Source organism: Xyrauchen texanus, chromosome 8 (genome assembly GCF_025860055.1).
Source record: "Xyrauchen texanus isolate HMW12.3.18 chromosome 8, RBS_HiC_50CHRs, whole genome shotgun sequence".
Classification (NCBI taxonomy): domain Eukaryota; kingdom Metazoa; phylum Chordata; class Actinopteri; order Cypriniformes; family Catostomidae; genus Xyrauchen; species Xyrauchen texanus.
In genome coordinates this window covers 21,576,412-21,597,561 of record NC_068283.1, presented here as the reverse complement: position 1 = coordinate 21,597,561, position 21,150 = coordinate 21,576,412, and the positions used below count along the sequence as shown (strand labels likewise).

Here is a 21,150-nt window from a genome sequence, read left to right as displayed (position 1 = left end):
ATGAAAGGATGGTACTCTTGGTTGTGAACATTTATTTATTTCTTGAATGTGACTCAGATTTGAATCTGTATCAGAGGCAAGGCACAGCTAGCACTGTATATAGAAGCAGATGTGTAATTTTGGTCAACAAAATGCCCCATAAAAGCTTCCACATAGAAAATGTTTAAGAAACACTATCTGACAAACTTAAATCTCATTAAATGTTTTTCAAAGCATCCTTTGCCAAAAAAAGTACTATGGTACATTGATATTAATATCAGTTTGTCATACTTTGATATATATATATATCAATCAAACATACATACACACTGTTTTACTGAATGATTGCCAAATTCAAAGTTCAAAAACTATAGTGGTACCATGACACTCTTAGTGAAATATTGTTGCCTGTAAAACACTGGGTCTACAAACCCCACTAAAATGAAGTCCGTTTGAATAAATTAGTGAAGAAGAACTGGCTTATGTACCAATCTACCATTTGGTCAAGATTGAATAAGTAAAAAATTTGTCAAACATCTTTAAACATCAACATCTTTAAGATATTTCCACTAGTATATTAAATATTGCATATTGTACTCTATATAGAATATATTTAATCATTTAAATATAGCCACATACAAAAAAAGATAGGGATAGGCTGTGCAATGAGGCCTTTGGTAATGTTCCTTTAGTTGTCATTGATTGACTCCCTTTGAGGTTCCAGAGATTGATTCACAGGTGTAGCTGAAGGAACGTCATCTTTTGGGTCCTCAGAACTCTCAATCATGCTCCTATGTGTTCTTCTAAAGCTTCCACCTCCACCACGCCTTAATAGGGTGCTGAAAGGTGAGTCACTTCCACGCCTGAGGAATATGGAAATTAGAAACCAGGCTGATTAAGATTCTGAAATATTCAAGGTCAAGATTGCATGGGCTGTAAGGTGACAAAACAATATTCATATTAACTCATACAAGAGATGACATATACTTTCAAACAAAACCTAAGTCTCTGAAAGTCAATAGTTTAAATTACTGTTGAAAGCAATACGGAGTATGCCCGTGAAAGGGATGGTGGCTTCATATACATTACAGTAAGGTGTCACTACAGAACAACCTGAGTTTGTTCTTGAGTGAGGAAACCTCTCTGCTCAGGGCCTCATTGGCCTCTTTGACCTCGTTCAGCTCATTCTGAAGTTTGCGGCGGGCAGCTGTTGCATTCTGAGACTCCTCTTTGCTTTCCTCCACCTGAATTTTGAGCTGCCTTGCCTGCATATTTGCTTTGTCAGCCTACAACAAAAATAACGTCAGTTAGAGATATCAATGACATACCATAAAACACGGGACCTCAATGGCTGTAAAAAAGATATTTGCATCCCATGCTAATCTTCATACCTGGTCCTTATACTGCTCTGTCTGTTTTCGCTCATTCTCTGTCTGATTCATCAGTTCCTTCAGTCTCTTATCCTTCTGGCGCATGGCCTTGGCAATTGCTTGTCTCTCCCTGGTGTGAGAAACAAACTATTTGAAATGACTGTCTTCATAGCTATATGTATCTTATAAACCATTTTCTCACCGGCTCTCATGATCCAGTTGGTCCTCCACCTGATATAGTTTGGCCTCTAAGGTGGCTATAGAGACTTTTAGCTTGGATTTGAACTGCCCCTCCATTTCTTGTAACTTGGCCCTCAGCTCTTTGTTCTGCCTCTCCATCTGCTGCCAGCCACTCTCGTTGCTCTGAGTATTGGAGCGTTCTATCTGCAACTCATTTGTCAGCTGATCCACCTGGATGTAGATGTAAACGGTTTGTGATTTCATCTTGTATTGTTCAAAGTTAGTTAGCATCTCAACAGAGGCAGATAACTGGACATTGAAATAACACCATAACTACAGCATCCAAGTTGGAATGGATGAAAGGGTGCCAATCACCTGCTGAACAGTTCTCCGTAGTCTGTCATTAAGTGTCTCTGAGTTTGCCTGTTCCTCGTCAATCTCCTCTTCTAACTGCTGGATTTTGGCTTCCAGACGACGCCTCTCATCCGTCATGCTGGATCTGCATGTGAATACAACGTCATCAGTGGACAGTCCTTGCTTATGTAATTTTATTGTGCATAGACAATTTGTATTCTCTATATTGCATTGTACAGTTTAAAAACGTTATAGCTTCTTATTCACCATTTTCCATTTAGAAAAAAAATGATTACTAACGTACTTTCCAAATGAGCCACTTGTCATCTCTGCTGCCAACTCATCCCTCTCTCGTTCTGCATGTTTGCGAGCTCTCTCTGCTGCAGACAGTTCCTACATCAAGAGGCATTGACATAACAGTTATAAGAGTGGTGGTGGCGTAGAAGGTTAAAGCATATAACTGTTAATCAGAAGGTCGCTGCTTCGATCCCCACAGCCACCACCATTGTGTCCTTGAGCAAGGCACTTAACTCCAGATTGCTACAGGGGGATTGTCCCTGTAATAAATGCAATGTAAGTCCCTTTGGATAAAAGCGCCTGCCAAATGCATACATTTAAATGTATTTGGCTATATGAGCAAACTTTGGGTAATCAGAGACAACCCACTTGTATCAGTGTACGCTATATCTTGAAGTTTTGTTCTCTACTACCTCCTGTAAATGTAAGATTTCCACCTCCATGGTTCTGGCCTTTCTTTCTGATTCTTGAGCACTTGAAAGAACCTCCTTGTGGGATACTCGCGTGTCCTCCAGCTCCCTATGGGAATCTTTCATCTGAGCCTATCATGAGGAAGGAAAATGTACTTTGATAAATGTTTATAAAGGTCATGAAAACATTGGCTCAACACCCAAAAATGTATGTCTGAGGTTTCATCATCTGACCTGAGTCTTTCGGAGCTGTTTAATGGCTTCATCCCTCGCCCTGCCGATTGCGTCAACTTGGTCTTCTAGGTCCTTCAATTCCCCCTCAAGTTTCATCTTTGCTGCTGCCAATGAATTTCTCAGCTTCTTCTCATCTTCTAGCTCAGCCTCAAGCTCACATACCTGTGCACCATATAAATAAAAATATGCAAGATTCAGTATACGCATGGGGCCTGGGTAGCTCAGCGAGTATTGACGCCGACTACCACTAGTTGCGAGGTTGAATCCAGGATGTGGTAAGTGACTCCAGCCAGGTTTCTAAGCAACCAAATTGGCCCGGTTGCTAGGGAGGGTAGAGTCACATGGGGTAACCTCCTTGTGGTCACGATTTAAGTGGTTCTCGCTCTCAATAGGTGTGCGTGTTAAGTTATGCATGGATCGCAGAGAGTAGCATGAGTCTCCACATGTTGTGAGTCTCCGCGGTGTCATGCACAGCAAGCCACGTGATAATGCGCAGAATGACTGTCTGTGAATCGGAGGCAACTGAAACTTGTCCTCCGCCACCTGGATTGAGGTGAGTAACCGCGCCACCATGAGGACCTAGTAAGTAGTGGGAATTGGGCATTCCAAATTGGGAGAAAAGGGGGATAACAAAAAAAGATTCAGTATACGCAGAGTACTTGGCAAACATTATTTTCAAATGTACTTATCTTTTGCATCTTCTAACTTGCTTTAGAGGAGACAATCAATTATCTTATTGCTCATTGAGCAATAACAAACAAATTGAAACAAAGATTTCACCTGCTTGAGCAGTTGTTTCCTCCTCTCTTCACTTTGATCCTCTCTTCCCTGCTGGTCTCGCTGAAACTGGACTTTCAAGGCCTGCATATTGATATCCAGATGGAGTTTGGCATCCTCCGAAGTCTGCAGTTCATCTTCAAGTTCCTCTATCTGAATCTGCATCTCTTCCACTTGAGCCTCTAGCCCACGCTTGGTCTTCTCCAGCTCATGTACCTTCCATAGATTTTACACACAACATTAAGGATAATTTAAATTTCAAACAATGGTACAGTATCCCATTGGATTGATTGTTTATGAACTACTATCTAAATTTCATGTTACATCAAACAATTCCAAAAGAAATACACATCAACTCACATTTCTGCCCACATTATCCTTTGAACTGATTAGATCTTCCATATCAGTGCGAAGTGCTTTATTGAGTTTTTCTAATTCTCGTAAGGAGCCCTGGGCTTCCTCCAGTGCTCGAATGAAGGTCAAGCATTTGGTCTCCTTCTCCCGTGCCTCATTCTCAGCAAAGTCACGCTCTTCAGCATACTTGCTGGAGATGGCCTTCTCATCAGCAAGCATCTTTGTGCAAGACAGAGCAGTTGATATCAAAGTAATACTTTTAAAGCACTTGAAAAATTTGTTGAAACATCTTGACATCCAACCTGGTCAAATTTCCGTTGTTTCTTCTCTAGATTTGAAATCAGCTGTCTCTGATTGTCCAGGTCTACTAGAACATCCTCCAACTCTTGCTGAAGATGAGTCTTGGACTTCTCCAACTTGTCATAGGCTATCATTTTCTCCTCCAACTCTCTGTTTGCGGCCTCCAGATCCCTCTGTAGCCGTTTCTTGCTTTCTTCATTCAGTTGAAGATTGCCAGAGTACTCATCCATCTTCTTCTTCGCATCTGACAACTACAGTAAAACACAGGCTGGTTATATATATATATATATAGAGAGAGAGAGAGAGAGAGAGAGAGAGAGAGAGAGAGACTCCTAGCATGTGAAGACTCATACTATTCTTCGCGATCCATGCACAACTTCCCAAGCGACCCATTGAGAACGAGAATCTAAATCTTGAGATGTTTTTTGAAAACAGTCACTTTAAGAAACTGACCTGTGTGTGAAGGCTGGAGACTTGTCTCTCCACATTCCTTCTGGCCTCTGCCTCTTCTTCCAACTGTTCCAGAAGGCTGTTTCGATCATCCTCCATTTGACGTAACCGAGTGGAAACACTCAGTTTCTGACGGGTCTCCTCACCAAGTAAATCCTACGTAGATAGACAAAAATCGAGAGATTAATGGTTCCTGATATGGGCATTAGAGATTGATGGATAGAATAATTATTTTGATGACACAATACCTGAGCATCTTGGAGTTGTGAGTTGAGGCTGGAAAAATCTTTACTCATCTTGATGTTCTTGCTCTCTGCCTCACTGAGGAAGCTATTGGCACTGTTAAGCTCCATCTGAGATATTTTACAAAAAGGCATCCATTGGTCAAGGATTTCTATAAAGAAACATTGCCTTGTTTCTTTAGTAACAATGAAAAACTCACGTTCAGTTTAGATACTTTTTCTCCAAGCTCTCCACTCTGCCTTTCACTCTCATTAAAGCGAGTCTGAAGGTCAGCAAGCTGGTTTTCCACCTTCTTTCGCTTCTGTTCCACATCCTGCTTTGCATTACCCAGTGAGTGGAGCTCTCCATTTAGGTTTGCAACCTCATTCTCAAGAGACTGTTTTGCCTTCTCCAGATTTGCCTTGGCCTGCATTTCAGGTTCAGTTTAGGAAAGATTTGTTCATATACAAAGGTCATACCATGACTTTATCTCACACTGCATTGGTAACACCACACAATATATTGTTGTGTGGTGTTTTTACACTGTAATTTTAAATATGTTATTGTTATACAATGTTCTAACCCGTTTGGATTGCTCTAGCTGTTGAGTAAGCTCATTTAAAGCCTGAGTGTGTTTTTGTCTCATGTCCTGCACTTGAGACTCATGGCTCCGGCCTTCATCTTCCATCATGTTCTTCAAGATGGCTACCTCCTTCTCTCTCTTAGCCCTGTCCAAGAAAGATACTGCAATACTAAGATCTAAAGTACCAACACTATAAGATGACATTATTAAATAGCATAAAATAATAATTGACTATTAATAAGTTACAAAATAATTACCAGAGCTCTTGCTGGGCCGCTGTGATGTCTAGTCTGTCCTCCAGTTCAGACCTCAGGGCAGTCAGCTCTTCTGCCAGTTCCTTCTTGGCCTTTTCTGACTTCCTAGAGGCCTCCTGTTCAGCCTCAAGTTCATCTTGAAGCTCTGAGAGAAGTCCTTCCATTCCCTGTTTCTTCTTCAGAGCAATGCTCTTTTGAGCTGATTCTTCTTCCACACTGTTTAATATATACATTTTGACAACCATTGTTACGGAATGATGCAAATGTTACAATTCAAAATTAGAAGTGAACAGAAAAAGGCAATATATTTCAATAACCATTTATAATGTAAATAAAGTACCTTGCTTGGAGGTCCTGAATCTCCACCTCCTTCTTGGTTAAGTGGGCCTTGAGTTCTACAACCTGGGCCTGCAGGTCAGTTATCTGATCCTGTAGATCATTATACTCCATTTCCAGTTTACGCTTGGCTTTCTCCAGATCCTGACGACTCTTCTCTTCCTTCTTCATTCGAACTATACAGAAACAAACAACCAACCTCTTCAAATTGTATATCAACCTGCCTTTTGCTGTCATAAATTAAAATGAGCCAGAACCCATTATAGTGCATTCTGTGTTTTGTTAACTATATTTACAAACATTTTGAATACACTGTATAAATTTACATCCTTTTTTTTTTTTAACCACTCAACCATTAGGGATGTAAAAGTCACAATGACAAACCTTCAAGATCTGAAATCATAGATTCATGTTTATTTTTCAGTTTAATCAAATTTTTTGATTTTTCTTCCTCCTCTGCAAGGTTGGAGCAAATGTCAGCCAATCGCACCTCCATCTGTTGCTTCTCCTAAAAACACAGATAAACAGGGCAATCTTCCTCAGATCTGAATTTCCTTGTTTATAAGAGGAATAGCTACAGCTTGGACAACCAGTTGTTGGGCAAACTTGAAAGAAACCTTCTGTAACTTGTTGTTTTGATCTTCCATGATAAGGATATCATCCTCTAGCTTCTTAAACTTCCCATCCACAGTGCCCTTTTCCAATTGTAGCTTCTGTTTGGCATCTTCTTCATCTGCCAAACGGTTCTCTAAATCCTACATGCAAGAATATATTTAATCCATGACAAAAGCACTTGTAGTCATTCATCTCTGATAATTGATTACTGTTCAACCTTAAGTTGTTGCTGTAGGTTTGTCTTCTCTTGCTGAAGGATCTGGTTGTGCTCCTCCTCTTCCTCAAGCCGAGCCTCCATCTCATGCAGTACATCCTCCAACTCTTGCTTCTTAGTCTCCAGCCGTATTCTTACCTCTTCAGATTCTGCATACATCTCTGTCTCCTCCTGCAGCTTTGCCTGTAATCGGTTCCTTTCCTCTACCAACTATCAAAGATTAAATACACATGCACTTATACACTCCATCCAGTATGTGCATATAGATGGTGAATGAGTATGAATGGAATTACCACTGTACGTTTGGATTAAATTTGTATCCCACATTGGTCCTCCTTTTTACCTGGTTGTGTTTCTGTGTGATCTCTTTTAGTTCATTTTCAGACTTCTGGGCAATTTCTTTGGCTTTGTGAAGCTCTTCCTCTTTTTGACTCATCTCCTCATCTTGACGGGTCACTTGAAGCAGGGGTTTGACCTAAAAAAAATATAAAGATTATTCAAATTTACATGGATATGGAAACTACTTTAATACTGTTTAAAAAGCATCCCAGTTTGGTTTAGAAAATGCCTAGTGTCTACACCGTTTGCAGTTTCATTATGTTTAACATTTTGGTCACTACATAATGTTCATACTTCCATTCGTGTTTTTTAATAGTTATGATTACATGACTTCCCTTCTACAATGTGAAAAAAGGGATGAGTCCTAACATTTAAATGGAATTTCATGTTGCAATGCATTACACATGTGGGGTTTAACTCTTACTTTAGTGAAAAGTCTCCACCACTGCCAGTTTCTGAGTGTAAGATACACAGCACAGTTCCTCTGAATCACTTTTATGGCTGTCAGCTGTTTTTGTCTCTTGCTGAATGCCCTGTGAATTTAGAGAGCTATTGGTTTATCTGAACCATTAAACTCGTCCTAATGTGTGTATAACCTTTCAGTCACACAGTTTATACTCTGTATAAATCATATAATATATATTATTTATGCATGGTTGAAGAAGCTGCAATAAATATACAATGAAGCACAAGAAACCTCTAAACTAGTAATGGTATATGTCAGCATTTATTGAACAGGAACTCACTTTCTGCCCAGAAAGCCACGGACCTGGGCCTGGAAGGCAATTATGATAACAGTAAGTTTCAGGTCACGTTCTTCCTCCAGTTGTGCCAAAACTCCTGTACGGAAGAATATCTTGCTCAGACCAATGCGGTACAGGTTGGGGTCCAAGTCTAGATGTTTGATCTTGAAGATATTGGCATGAAGGTTAAATTGATCAGTTGCTAAGATAAAATAAAATTCATATTGCCTGTATCCATGAAACGCTGCAATATAAGTAGCGATATTTTGCACAAACTCACTATAAGGGTGCAGGCCTGTTTTCCATCCATGAAGCCTTTGGGAGTTGCCCCAGCAGCCAGGATTTCATAGCTAGAAAAGGATCAATAAGTGCAATAAGTTTTCTTCTTCGTTAGATATATCCAAATCTACAAATATCATGTTTAAAATAATTGAGCATGTGTTCTAGAATGGCCTCACCGTTGGCGGAATTCGTGAAAAACGATACGATTGGGAAAGCCCTGGCGACAGATTCGGATCCCTTCCAGTACACCATTACAGCGCAACTGCTCTAGAATCAGATGGGCATCTATCTTCCCAGCCTGGGATGAAAACAGTGAAAAACAAAGTTTAATAAAAGTTTAATAAGTAATGTATACTTAGGAAAAAGTGTTAGAGACCCATGTTTGAATGCCACATAACCCAGAAATCATACAAAACTCGCTCTTGACTCTCCAATTCACACCTTTTAGAAAAGGCATCTTGTTTAGTTGTACCAGTAAATACTTAAATCATTGAATTATAATATTTGGTGAGGCATACCCTTTTTTCATGGTTAGGAATGATGCAGCGTACGAAATTTGGTTGAGTGTTATGGAGTGTGGTCATGAGCTTGCCAAGAGACTCTTTGTAGAGCTGTCCCACAGTGCGGAACATGCCTTTCTTGGATTTGGAAGCAGTAGACACAGCGCTATCAGACTTTGCCATTTTAGCCATAGTTTCGAGACCAACTACACGATCCACTATAAAAACATTGTCAACCAGTAAAAACACTAAGCTTTCTTTGAAGAATATACATCATTTTAATTTCTGCACATCTAGATAAACAGGATTATTTCTGATCTTGACAAAGACTCACCCTCTTTCCAGATATCTTGCACAAAAGCACTTGAAGAGTTACTCAACAATGCTGTCACATTGTCATTCAGTGGGTCCATGTTTTTGGTCAACCAAGATGTGGCATTATAATCCACCTAAATCAAATTAAACAACCATTATATGAATCATTCCTGTAATATTTTCCCCACAATGACATTTCATGTTATGCACTTCTGTTGTTTTGCAGTTGTTCTATTTAGATAGATTGATAGACAGAGAGAGACAAACATACCTTGCCAGCGTAGTGTTGCACAGTGAAGAACGTCTTTTCCTTTAGATTCTTGGGCTTGGAGAATTTGGAGTGGTCTGAGTGAGTGTTTGTTAGTTTATCAACAAAAGAGACATCAGTTGCTTTTGGAAACCAGCACTCCTCATCTAGAAGAGCTAGAATACCAGGAGGATTGTTCTACAAGGGGGAACCAAAACCAATTTCACAACAGAGTGACTTTTCCAGATGATCAAAGATTCTTAGCTAATAAGCATTACCAAATGTTGAATTCAAATAAACTTAATATGTTTGAATTGTGCTATTGATATCACAAACTGACAGATCTCTCAATGAGCTCAATGCAGGGCAGGAGGTCCAGACCAAAGTCAATGAAATTCCACTCAATGCCCTCTTTTGTGTACTCTTCCTGCTCAAGGATGAACATGGTGTGGTTGAAAAGCTGTTGCAGTTTCTCATTGGTGTAGTTGATGCACAATTGTTCAAATGAGTTATCCTGTGGAAAACGTACATAGAAAAGGCCTTCAGGTTTAAGTTTCAATTTTAAAAGCTGGTCATGAATCCCTTTGCCCTGTCACACTCACCTCAAAAATCTCAAACCCAGCAATGTCTAAGATGCCCAAAAAAGAGGCTCCTTGGCGCTTTGTCTTATCCAGAGCCTTGTTGACACGTCCCAGGATCCAGCGAAATAGGCGGTCATACATTGCCTTGGCTAAAGCTTCGATTGCAAAGTCAGCCTGTTTAATTTACACGGTATTCATTTTATAACTCACATTTGATAATTTTCTTACAAAATGTTACAATAAATAATTAGAGAATTGTATTTAGCAAATAATCACTGGTTGTACAGGTACCCAAAACAGCAATCAATGAATATATTTATTAAATAAAATCACATCTCTTAGAAAATTGTTGCATTTAATTGTAATGTAGAGTGTGGTATTGCACCTGTTCTTTGGTCTGTGCCTTCTGTACCATCTCTCTGCCTACTTTGATGCGAGGAGTGAGAACGGCTTTTGTGAAGTCAGTCAGATTAATCCCCTGCAGATGGCACACCTTCTGTGCAGCTGGAGGACACATTTAACATGACATTGAAAAAAGCATAGTGTTTTATTCAGGTTCAGGATAAGAGCAACACTAGAAATTCATCCATTTGTTCCCTGAACGCCTACCTGTGTTGTCTGGCATGCTGGCCTGCTCCTGGTTTTTCTCTGCTTTGAACTCAATATTCCCCAGTTGCAGCACAGTAGAGCATACCTTAAACATGCCTGACAGCAACATAACACAATGTTAAACAGCCTGGAAAGGCACAAGCAGGTTCTAATACATAGTTTTGTTAAATACCTATTCTTTCCTCCTCGTTGAAGCCCAGGACCTCCATGGCCTCAAGAGTCTCGTCAAACATTTCATCATCCTGCTGGCCTTGTACCTGCACGTGTCCAGCCACCAGGAAACGGTAATTACCAAAGTCCTCCAGCAAGAGCTCGTCTGTGGAAAAGAGTGGTTGAGAAGGGTAAGACTCAACAATCACAAACACTACAGTACATTTTGGAAGCAGAATGACAGCTGAAGTAAATTAGGTGTAGGCCTGTGAAGGAAACTGGTAAACTGGCCATAATTGCTGATTTGAATTTTTGAGCTTAATCACACAAGCGTTCATATACTGTAAGATAGGAAACAAATTGTCCTCACCATGCATTTTGTCTTTGGCTCCAGCCACCATGTAGTAGAAGATGTGGAAGGATCTCTCAATTTTGGCCTGTCGGATACACCGAGACTTTTCCAGGAGGTCTGAATTATTTAAGGCATTAAGGTAAAAACGAGTGTATTGATGGTGTTCGGCTCTGAATATTAAGAAACATATGCTCTAAATTATTTTGATCCTTTAAAGTGTTTATACTGTATCAGTAATCAAAATAAAAATTGTTTGTAACATGCTTTACAAAGAACGTTATCTATGCAGGCCTTAGGATACATGTTTCAATGTTTGCTCCAACGATGTAGCCAGTATTGTCAAAGTTGATTTTAATAAATTTACCCTGAGAAATAGAGACAATAATAGTGTTTATACCAGAGCTCCTCATATTGAACATATAATCAGCACCAAATCAAAACAATAAATTGTTTACTCACAAATCTTGAGGAATTATCATTTTTGATGGTCTTTGCATTCCCAAATGCCTCCAGTATGGGATTGGCCTGCAGGAGTTGCTTCTCTAACTCTCCCTGAAGCAATGGACGAATGAAATGTCATTAATTGTGGTTTAATACAATTTAATTTAAAAGCATTCTGATTCCCTTAATAATAAAACAAAGTATGTGGCTTAAAGCTCAGATACTCACAAAAGCTAACTGCGGTCCTTTCTGTTGCTAAATGGAGGTAAATAATGAATTTATTAAAAATAGGTAAAATCTGATATACTTTTGTCAAGAATTATAGTAATTATTGTGTCTTTGGTTTTATTGTTTATTTCAGACATGCAAATACTTTGCAATACTTTAAAATAGAGTCCAACATGTAACATACATATGTACCTTGTTTAGTGTGGAAGAGCTTGTCTCCTGTTACAGAGAAGGGAATATTATAATATTATGACTATTCCTAAACAAACACTATATAATGTTACTGATAAACTTGCAAAAAAGTTAATAATGAAATGCAAAAACACTGTTATCTTAACCGATAATACTTTGTGTGTGAGGTATTATTTTATATATGCATTTGTTTATTTGTTCATGGACAATTCACAATATATTGTCTGTATTGTAACAGTATTAACTTAAAGCTAAATTTCAGTACTGCTCTACAAAGCAGTGTGTTATAATAAATATGATCCTGCACAATATTAAACATTCTAAAAAACACCACATATCCACACAGCATCAACAAAATAATTCAAACAACAATCCACATCAATACACACAAATCATACCATCTCTATCTAGTGGTCATTTTTATTTTGAAGTATTACAATCTCTAAAAGTTCTCAGCAGGAAATTCGAATATTCTTCTGCTTTAACTGTAAAGACTGATCTACCAAATTTTGCTGATCTATATTTAATTTAACTGTCACCTCTAGAAGAGGACCTAGTCAAGATTGTAGCTATAGTGTGATGTGTTAAAAATTGTTTAAAAAGGTGGTATGGCAAATCCATGTAAAATCTTCTATAACAACGTTAAGCCATAATCAAGAACTTGTCAAAACCCAGTAGATTATATTTTTGAATGATGTTACAGTGGAGGTATGAATTCATTTTCTTGTCCAATAGTATTATATTATTACACATCATTGCTTTTAAAAGTATGAAAATAGGTTGAATGTTATGAAGGTTGAACTCACAGAGCTGGCGTCTCTCTTTCCTTTGTGTGATGATGCCATAACAGCAAGGTACTGGATGACCTTTTTGGTGTTTTCAGTTTTCCCTGCACCTGACTCCCCACTGTTCAACATATATTATGAAATATTGCCACAATTGCCACATATTGCTCAAAGGGATAGTTCACCCAAATATAAAAGGTCTGTTATCATTAACTCACCCTCACATTGATTCAAACTCATATTACTGATTTTTTCTTTTGTGGAACTGCTCTTTATTTATTTATTATTACAAAATTGTATACAATATAATGAAAGTTAATGGTTAATCTCCTTGTGTGCTTCACAGAAAGAAAGTCATATGGGTTTGTACAACCCCAGTTCCGAAAAAGTTGAGACTGTATGAAAAATGCTAATAAAAATGAAAAGGAGTGATTTGTAAATTATATTCACCCTTTTCTATACTGAAAGCACTACAACTAAACATTATATGATGTTTTACCTTGTTAATTTTATTTTTTTAAATACACAGTAATTTTAAATCAGATGATTGCAACACACTCCAAAAAAAGTTGAGACAGGGGCAATTTAAGACTAGTTGATATAACAAGGCGATGTGAAACAGGAGATGATAAACAGGAGAGGCAATTGTGTCATAATATATAAGGAGCCTCTAAAAACAGCCTAGTCCTTCAACAGCAAGGATCATTCAAGACTTGTCAATTTGCCAACAGATGCTTCAGCAAATAATCCAGCATTTTGAGAACAATGTTCCCAAAGACATATTGGAAGGATTTAAGGCATTTCACCCTCTACAGTGCACAAAATAGTTAAAAGATTCAAGGAATCTGATCAAATCTCAGAGCATAAAGGGCAAGACAAAACCACTTATGAATGCGTGTGAGCACTGATCCCTCAGACATCACGGTCTTAAAAACATCATTCATCTGTAATGGATATCATGAAGCTTGGGATTTCTATAGTAAATTTTTGTTAGTCAACACCATTCACCGCTGCATCCACTGTATCAACACTGTCTAGAAGCGATGCCGACTTCTCTGGGCTCTGACATTTTTAAAAAACACAGCCGTCTTGTTATTCTGGCCAAAAACGAAAAGGACCATCCAAGCTGTTATCAGCATAAGGTCCAAAAGCCGGTGTCTGTATGGTCCAGGGGTGTGTCAGTGCCCATGGCATGGGTAACACGCACATCTGTGAGAACACCATGAATGTAGACAGTAATATACAAATTTTGGAGCAGCATATACTGCCATCCAGCACTGTCTTTTCCAGGGACGTTCCTGCATTTTCCAGCAGGACAACCACAAACCACATATTGCCCTGATTTCTAGTGTATGGCTGTGTAAGCAGAGAGTGTGGGTGCTAGACTGTTCTGCCTGCAATCCTGAACGGTCTCCAATTGAGAATATGTGGCGCATTATGAAGCACACCATACAGCAAAGAAGAACCCGTACAATTGTGCAGCTGAAGACCTGCATAATGGATGACTGGGGGAGAATTCCACTTTCTAAACTTAACAAACTTGTGTCTTCAGTGCCCAAATGCTTAATAAGTGTTATTAGAAGAAATGGTGATGTTTCACAGTGGTAAACACTCGACTGTCCCAACTTTTCTGGAGCATGTTGCAATCATCTTATTTGAAATTACTGTACATTTTCAAAAAAACAATAAACATTAACATGGTAAAACATCATATTATGTGTAGTTGTGTTGCTTTCAATATAGCAAAGGGTGATTGTAATTTACAGATCACTCTTTTTTGTTTTTATTAGCCATTTTCATACTGTCCCAACTTTTTCAGAATTGGGGTTGTAAGAACATAAGGGTGAATAAAAATGACGTTTCATTTTTGCGTGAACTATCCTTCTAAGATAATGATTTATATTACCTTAATTCCATTTCAAGTTTATTAGCAAATAGGGATATAATGCTTATAAATATGTATTAATTTATGGCCCATGTGATATTTGATCAGTCAAACTAAAGTTCCATGACCAACAGTACTTCTTGCAAATCTATCTGCTGATTACATCCTTTTGAGTGGTGCCTCACAGACACAATGGGTACTTCTTTTCTTGGGCTGCCAATGAAATTGAGTGGATGAGTGTAATGCTTCACTGAAAGTTTAGCAAACAAAATCATATTAAACCTGTATTTATTTTATTAAACCCTAAAAAAAAGTATTTGGACATCCATGTTTTTAATCTCTTTGCAATATATAACAAAACTAATGTAATTTATTTGAAAAAAAAAAATATATATAAAAGAAATGCACTTTTCAAGCAAAACAGTTCACAAGAAAACTGTTTCTTAGGTTTCAAATGATAAAACAATAGATATACTATAACAATTAATTATGTTTTATGTTTAATGCAATGACATTTAAAAATGTTAAGGGATTTAAGTGTCCAAATATGTTTTGTGGCCACAGTTTCACAGTAATGTATAAGGGTCAGGGTAAAGCATCTAATATGGGACAAATAACATATAAGTTACTTGGGCCACGGTTTTACTCACGTGCAGAGAACAGACTGGTCCTCGCGGTCTGCGGAGAAAGAAAAATAGACATTAGGACTCATTGTACAAGGACAGGACAAGAAATGCATGAATTGTCACAGCTAAGAACCTGAACGAGATTAATAAGGGGTCAGGCTGTCTAAACACAAATTCCACTATTGTTCTCTGGAGGTCCCCACCTTCAAAATCTTACATATTCTAAATTGAGTACAGGGTGAGATTAACTTAAGATCATCCATCCAAAAATAGATAAAATCTCACTGACAAACAGAATAGCCCCATGTATGGCAATTTCAATGCCTTAAATCCACAGCTTGTGAGAGGAGACTAGTATGGAGTTAGAAGTAGTGCCTCATATACACTGTCCACTTTACATAGCTGGCTGGGCTGTAGTAATTATGAAACGTCAAACCTCAAGTGTTTAATTTTTTCCAGAGTTAAATTACTTTCTCCTAGACCCGTTAAATATGCAGAGACAACTGTCAGTGAGCCATTTGTAAGATGACTTCCTAAAAAAACAAACACTTTGAGGCTCTCAACACATTGCTCTGTTTATTTGAGCATCCTGAACAGCCTGAGCAACACGACACAAGGGACAAGGGGCGGGACTATCTATTTATCCAACCAATTCCAATGGAAGTTAAGGAAACAATAATTACTTTTGCAATTCTGTTTGGTGACACTAGTAGTTCAAAAAGTACACACTTCAGCTTCGATTCAATTTAAGTTTTGTACCAATTTTGTTCTATACTTTCAATATGCATACACTGTAAATGAAAAATTTGGGCAACACATATGAAACTAAAATAATGCAATAAACATTAACTAAACTATATTAAATAAAACATAGTATACCCCAATGTTCATAACTGATATTAAAAAAATAATAAGAAAAAAATATATAATCAAATGAAATTATATAATGAAATGCAATGGATTACAGGACATCAAAGAGTGCCCAATTATTGTTTTTCACTGTAACTTTAACAATAGTTTACTGTGAAAGTACATGTTCTTTTGTTACACATAATACAACTTTTTTTTTTACAATTAATTATACAATCAAATCCTACTTTTTTCATCTAAAATAATAATTTTTAATTTTTAATAATTTACTGTAAACTTGTTTTAGTTTTGTAAAAAGTCTTATATATATATATATATATATATATATATATATATATATATATATGTATGTATGTATGTATCAGGGCTGTCGATTTAACGCATTCATTCAGTGCGATTAATTTTATTAAAAAATAATGCGTTAAATAAATTTACTCAATTAATCGCAATGCCCCTGGATTGTAATAAGGAAGATTCCTGAGAAATGCAAGATTGTAGTACATCCTGTTTACTCCAGAGGGCAGTAATTGAAATTTCAGCTGTGTGGCAATGCGCCGTTTATGCAGTGAAGAAAACAACAAGATGGCACAAAACAGACATTCATTTCGTTCTTGCATTCAAAACGCAATGCGATGGAGCGCAAATTCGAGCTAAGGGATCTCAAGATGTGTGTTCTAAGTATTCAAACTATATTTAACTTGACACAGTGACCTAAAAAGTTTACGTTTATGACGCAACACACCCGAGACGCTACACAAGCATGTTTGATGCTTGTTGAAATTGACGGGTCCTTAAACAAACCCTCATAATAAATCTCCAACTGATTGAAAGATTCACTTGTGAAATGGATTGCTGTGTGTCAATGATTGACTTATGATCAATAATATGGTAGTAAACAATACATTGTATTCTAAAGCCGCTTTTTGTATTGTCTTATCAATGATTAACTCTTCTGCCTCAAGAATGTAATGCATTTTAATTATCTGAAAATTTGTATATATATATATATATATATATATATATATATATATATATATATATATATATATATATATATATATATATATATAATTTTTAATATTTAAAGATAACTATGTATAAATATTTCATCATATATTGAATTATTGTTATATGAGGGATTTCTCAGCAAATATTTGTATATGCTATTAATTAATCAGAACACCATGTAATTAATTTGATTATAATTTTTAATCGATTGACAGCCATAATATATATATTACCGTATATGTTAAGGTTAACCAATTATTTTTTTTCCTGTAGCATTTTTACATTCTTTTTCAGTTTTTAGAGCAAATAAGTACAATAAAAAGGAATACTGTTCGCAAGGAAGACATTTTTAAACGTGTCTTGGATGTGAGTACAAAGTCACTCGCCTTACATTCACAACAACCAAATTAAGGTGTTTCTTGTGACTCAATACTGGTTGTTACCTTGTAGCATGTTCCTGTAGGCATTGTCAGTGATGGAATAGATATGGGGAGGGACCTCATGACGCTTCTTCCCCTTGTACATTTCAATGATCTTCTCAGAGTAGATAGGCAACATTTTATAGGGGTTCACCACCACACAAAATAGGCCTGAGTAAGTCTGTAAAGTTTAGAATATACTGATAATGATCTACTGAGTTCAAAAACATTTCAGGAAACATTCTTACTATACCCATTACATATATCAATTCATTGGAACTAATATGATTCTTTTTTCATACAGTGACATAAGGGAGACTGGGGCTTGCTGTCACACAGAGATGTTGTCACAAGGGCTACTGTATATCTCTCAAAGTATAAGGTTATGAGTCAAAAGTCCAATTCAACAAATTTGAGTTTTATCAAGCAGTTGTTTTGTATGTGGCTTCAAACACTACATTACATCAGAATATTTTTTGTGAACTTTGGCCTCCAAACTAATATTCCAGTATCACCATATATTTGTTACAGCTCTTGGGTGAACAAGTAATTTAACAAATCACACATTGTATTTTCATGGCCAATATTGACGGAAATGTTCAACTGCTTTTTTGAAGCCAATACAAAATCATATTGGACCAACAAATGATGTGCCTCTGCTAAAGTTGACTTTCAAAACTAAACCTAACCTGAGAAATATTCACAGGAGTAAAAGTGTGGCACTTGCTCCTGTCTCTGAAGATATTGTCAAGAATACAGACTTTAGTAGCATAATTCACTGTGTAAGGTGAAGTGTGAGTTCACTTACATAAATGAGACTTGAGAAATACCTCTCCCTGAGGTTGTGTAGAACTGAAGCCTCATTCAAGCAAGTCAGTGCAGCCATGTCTTCAACCTTGTTAAACTTGGGTGGGTTCATTTTCTGGATTACATCTTTGTTGACCGTCACCTTTTTACCATTGTCAAGCTCAACCACCAACTCATTCCCATTCTCCTCTTTGATGCTCGCGGACTCAAAACCCTCCCTTTCTGAGGGTATCCATACCATCTTTTTGGCTGACCAATCGGCCTGGCCCACCCCACTGTTTTTGAAGTCATTGTCAAGGAAAAGGAACTTGTTGCTGTCATCGTTGTCTGGTTGCATGGTCATTTTGATGTCTTTCTGTGAGTTATTCTATGATGAGATCAGAAATGCATTTTATGATCTGTCTGTATTATCTCCTTTGCAATTGTGATGGATGTGCAAACATTCAGCCTTGTTGTATATTGTAATGAAGAAAACCACAGTCATATCTTTGTTATGCCTTTTCATGGGACACTTGCTCTCAACAGCCCTTTTAAGATAATGAATGTCCCATGTTCATTCCTGATATGGCATGTGTCCAAAAGCTTTCTCACACCATTGACATATTGGTGGGAAATGGTATTACCTGCTTTGTATTTAATCATTTGATTCGCATGACTAATGACCAGGATATTTTACAGTCAGTACCTCACAGACTTTTGGAAAGTCTTAGAAAATATCAAATACAATGAAATGACCAATGTTCACATGATCTCAGAAATATTTCAGCATAATTTTGTTGAAATATTGCACTTGTTAAAGTTAAACATACAACATGTTTTAAATGGGTAATCCTTACAATAATTCTCAAACATTTCTAGAGTTCAAACTTGACTCCATTAGCTAATACGGCATTGCCTTAAAATGTTGCAAATAGAACAAAATTATACACTGTTCAATTAATATATATATATATATATATATATATATATATATATATATATATATATACACACACACACACACACACACACACACACACACACACACATACAGTATGTATACTGTATATATGTAACTTCAAAAAGGCCAAAAACTTATAGTAAATTTCCTTTGGCCTTTTTGAAGATGCAGAGAAATAACTAATCTCATATACAGACTGCAACATAATACGTAGTATGTATGATTATTCCAACATTTACTCAAATAATTTTCCATAAAACTGATACTTACATGCTTTGAAAATGTCTTCTTGGTCCTTGAAGGTTGCAAGTGACAGTATATGTAGGCTATGCTTTAGAGCAGTATCCCAAAGATGAGTACCTTGGGTGAACTTTATTCATTTTTGAGGCTTATTTTATAGGTGATTTAACTGTGGTGGGTGGAGCAAGTCATTTGGACAATCCTACAGCCAAATGTATCAGAATAAAATACAAGTGCTATTGACTTATGCAAATGATAATTCCTAAGGAAAGACAATTTTGCAAAGGTCATTAAACACTAAAGGACCATATGTTCCTCTCTTTATCAGTCAGTAGGCTGTATAACATTTTGGCCCACAATTCTTCTTTTGTCAAGATAAATGCTACCTGTAACTTACAGCCAGCCCTTATACCCAGCCCATACCAAATGCACAAAATGTCAGCAAGTGTCTTTTGTGACCTGTTACCCATAACCAAAGTGAGTGATTCTGGCTCTTAGTTAATAAGTTATGCTTTAATTTCACAAAGAGCCTTTTTATTTGATCCATTTAGTTTTTGCAGAAAAAGTGCACAAAAAATGTAGCTTTTTACGTCATAAATATGAGATACAATTTCATAATTTTGAGATAAAAGTAAAAATGCTAAGATATAAAGTCAAAATTATGAGACAAAGGGCTCTATTTTCGTGAACGACCACACGCTATGTCTTTTTTTTTTTTTTTTTTTTTACATTTAATTAGCGTGAGAGTGCCAATTCTGAGTGCAATTTTTGTTCCAGCGCAAAGCGCACTTGAGCAAGGGTGGGAGTGTTTGTGCTATCTGTCGGTTTATGTATGCAAACTGTGGATGTATCGTATGTAAATGAAGTGTCACAAAGCGCAATTAGCTATTTTCCTGAGAAATTCATCATTGCGCTAAGACATTTCAGAAGCAGGTCTGTCAGGAAGCAGGTCAGGTTTTCAGAGCAAAGATTAAATTCAGTTCCTACATTTGCAGTGTGGAGATTCCACCAGCAGGTGGTAAAAAAATGTATGTCCAAAATATAGAGGAACATCAAATTATGACAATCACAGTTGTATCCATTTTATGAAAAAGAGATTTGTAAAAAGAAACAAATCTTTGTGTTAAACTATCTATAGGTCATGGTTTATTTTATTTTAATTATTATTTTCCACCTATTTTCATAGAATTATTTTAAGTCACTGCAAAAGGAGCCAATGGAAGAGATTGTAGAGAGTAAAATGTTTGGATTTGGTATCATTTTACCCAGACTTTGATATTTTGATTATATTTTTGTTTTTATTTACAATTTGAATTTAGAAATATTTTTGTTTAAAAGTTTTCATGCTTTAATAAATTAATTAAATTGTTCAAAATCGACCAGTAGAAGTGTGTGCTGATACAATCACTGTTAATAATAGAGATGATTTGTGTGTCAGTAGATGAAAATCAGGGCCGTTTCAAGGCATAAGCAAACTAGACGGTCACCTAGGGCCAAAGAGGATGCTGCTGCAACACACCCCAAACACCCCACAATGAGGGCAGCAATAGGGATATCGCCTAGGGCACCAGAATGGTCTGGAACGACCCTGATGAAAACGATTAATGGCACATACATTCTCTAAATTTAACAGCGTGTACATCCAAATCCTGAACCACATTT

At 36.9% G+C, this 21,150-nt stretch overlaps 1 protein-coding gene across 2 annotated transcripts; it reads right to left on the bottom strand.

The window, feature by feature from the left end:
• Positions 1-99: 99 nt before the first annotated feature.
• On the bottom strand, positions 100-18,651 carry LOC127647255 (myosin-11-like). Of its 2 annotated transcripts, XM_052131393.1 has the most exons (41): positions 18,310-18,651; positions 17,526-17,682; positions 15,229-15,256; positions 12,715-12,814; positions 11,717-11,743; positions 11,507-11,599; positions 11,349-11,412; positions 11,066-11,164; positions 10,718-10,861; positions 10,546-10,641; positions 10,322-10,440; positions 9,958-10,110; positions 9,696-9,869; positions 9,380-9,553; positions 9,128-9,242; positions 8,812-9,011; positions 8,470-8,591; positions 8,292-8,361; positions 8,015-8,175; positions 7,693-7,801; positions 7,273-7,404; positions 6,933-7,139; positions 6,718-6,855; positions 6,485-6,608; positions 6,105-6,276; positions 5,768-5,980; positions 5,511-5,655; positions 5,148-5,354; positions 4,954-5,058; positions 4,709-4,861; positions 4,258-4,506; positions 3,962-4,174; positions 3,605-3,817; positions 2,825-2,986; positions 2,594-2,722; positions 2,188-2,276; positions 1,905-2,028; positions 1,552-1,760; positions 1,371-1,479; positions 1,093-1,265; positions 100-842 (listed from the first exon to the last, which is right to left on the bottom strand). In XM_052131393.1, the coding sequence occupies exons 1-41, from the start codon at positions 18,649-18,651 to the stop codon at positions 668-670; spliced, it is 5,988 nt and encodes a 1,995-aa protein (XP_051987353.1). In that variant the 3' UTR covers positions 100-667. The 2 variants fall into 2 exon arrangements, with proteins under 2 accessions (XP_051987353.1, XP_051987354.1); XM_052131394.1 differs by lacking the exon at positions 11,717-11,743.
• Positions 18,652-21,150: the final 2,499 nt, after the last annotated feature.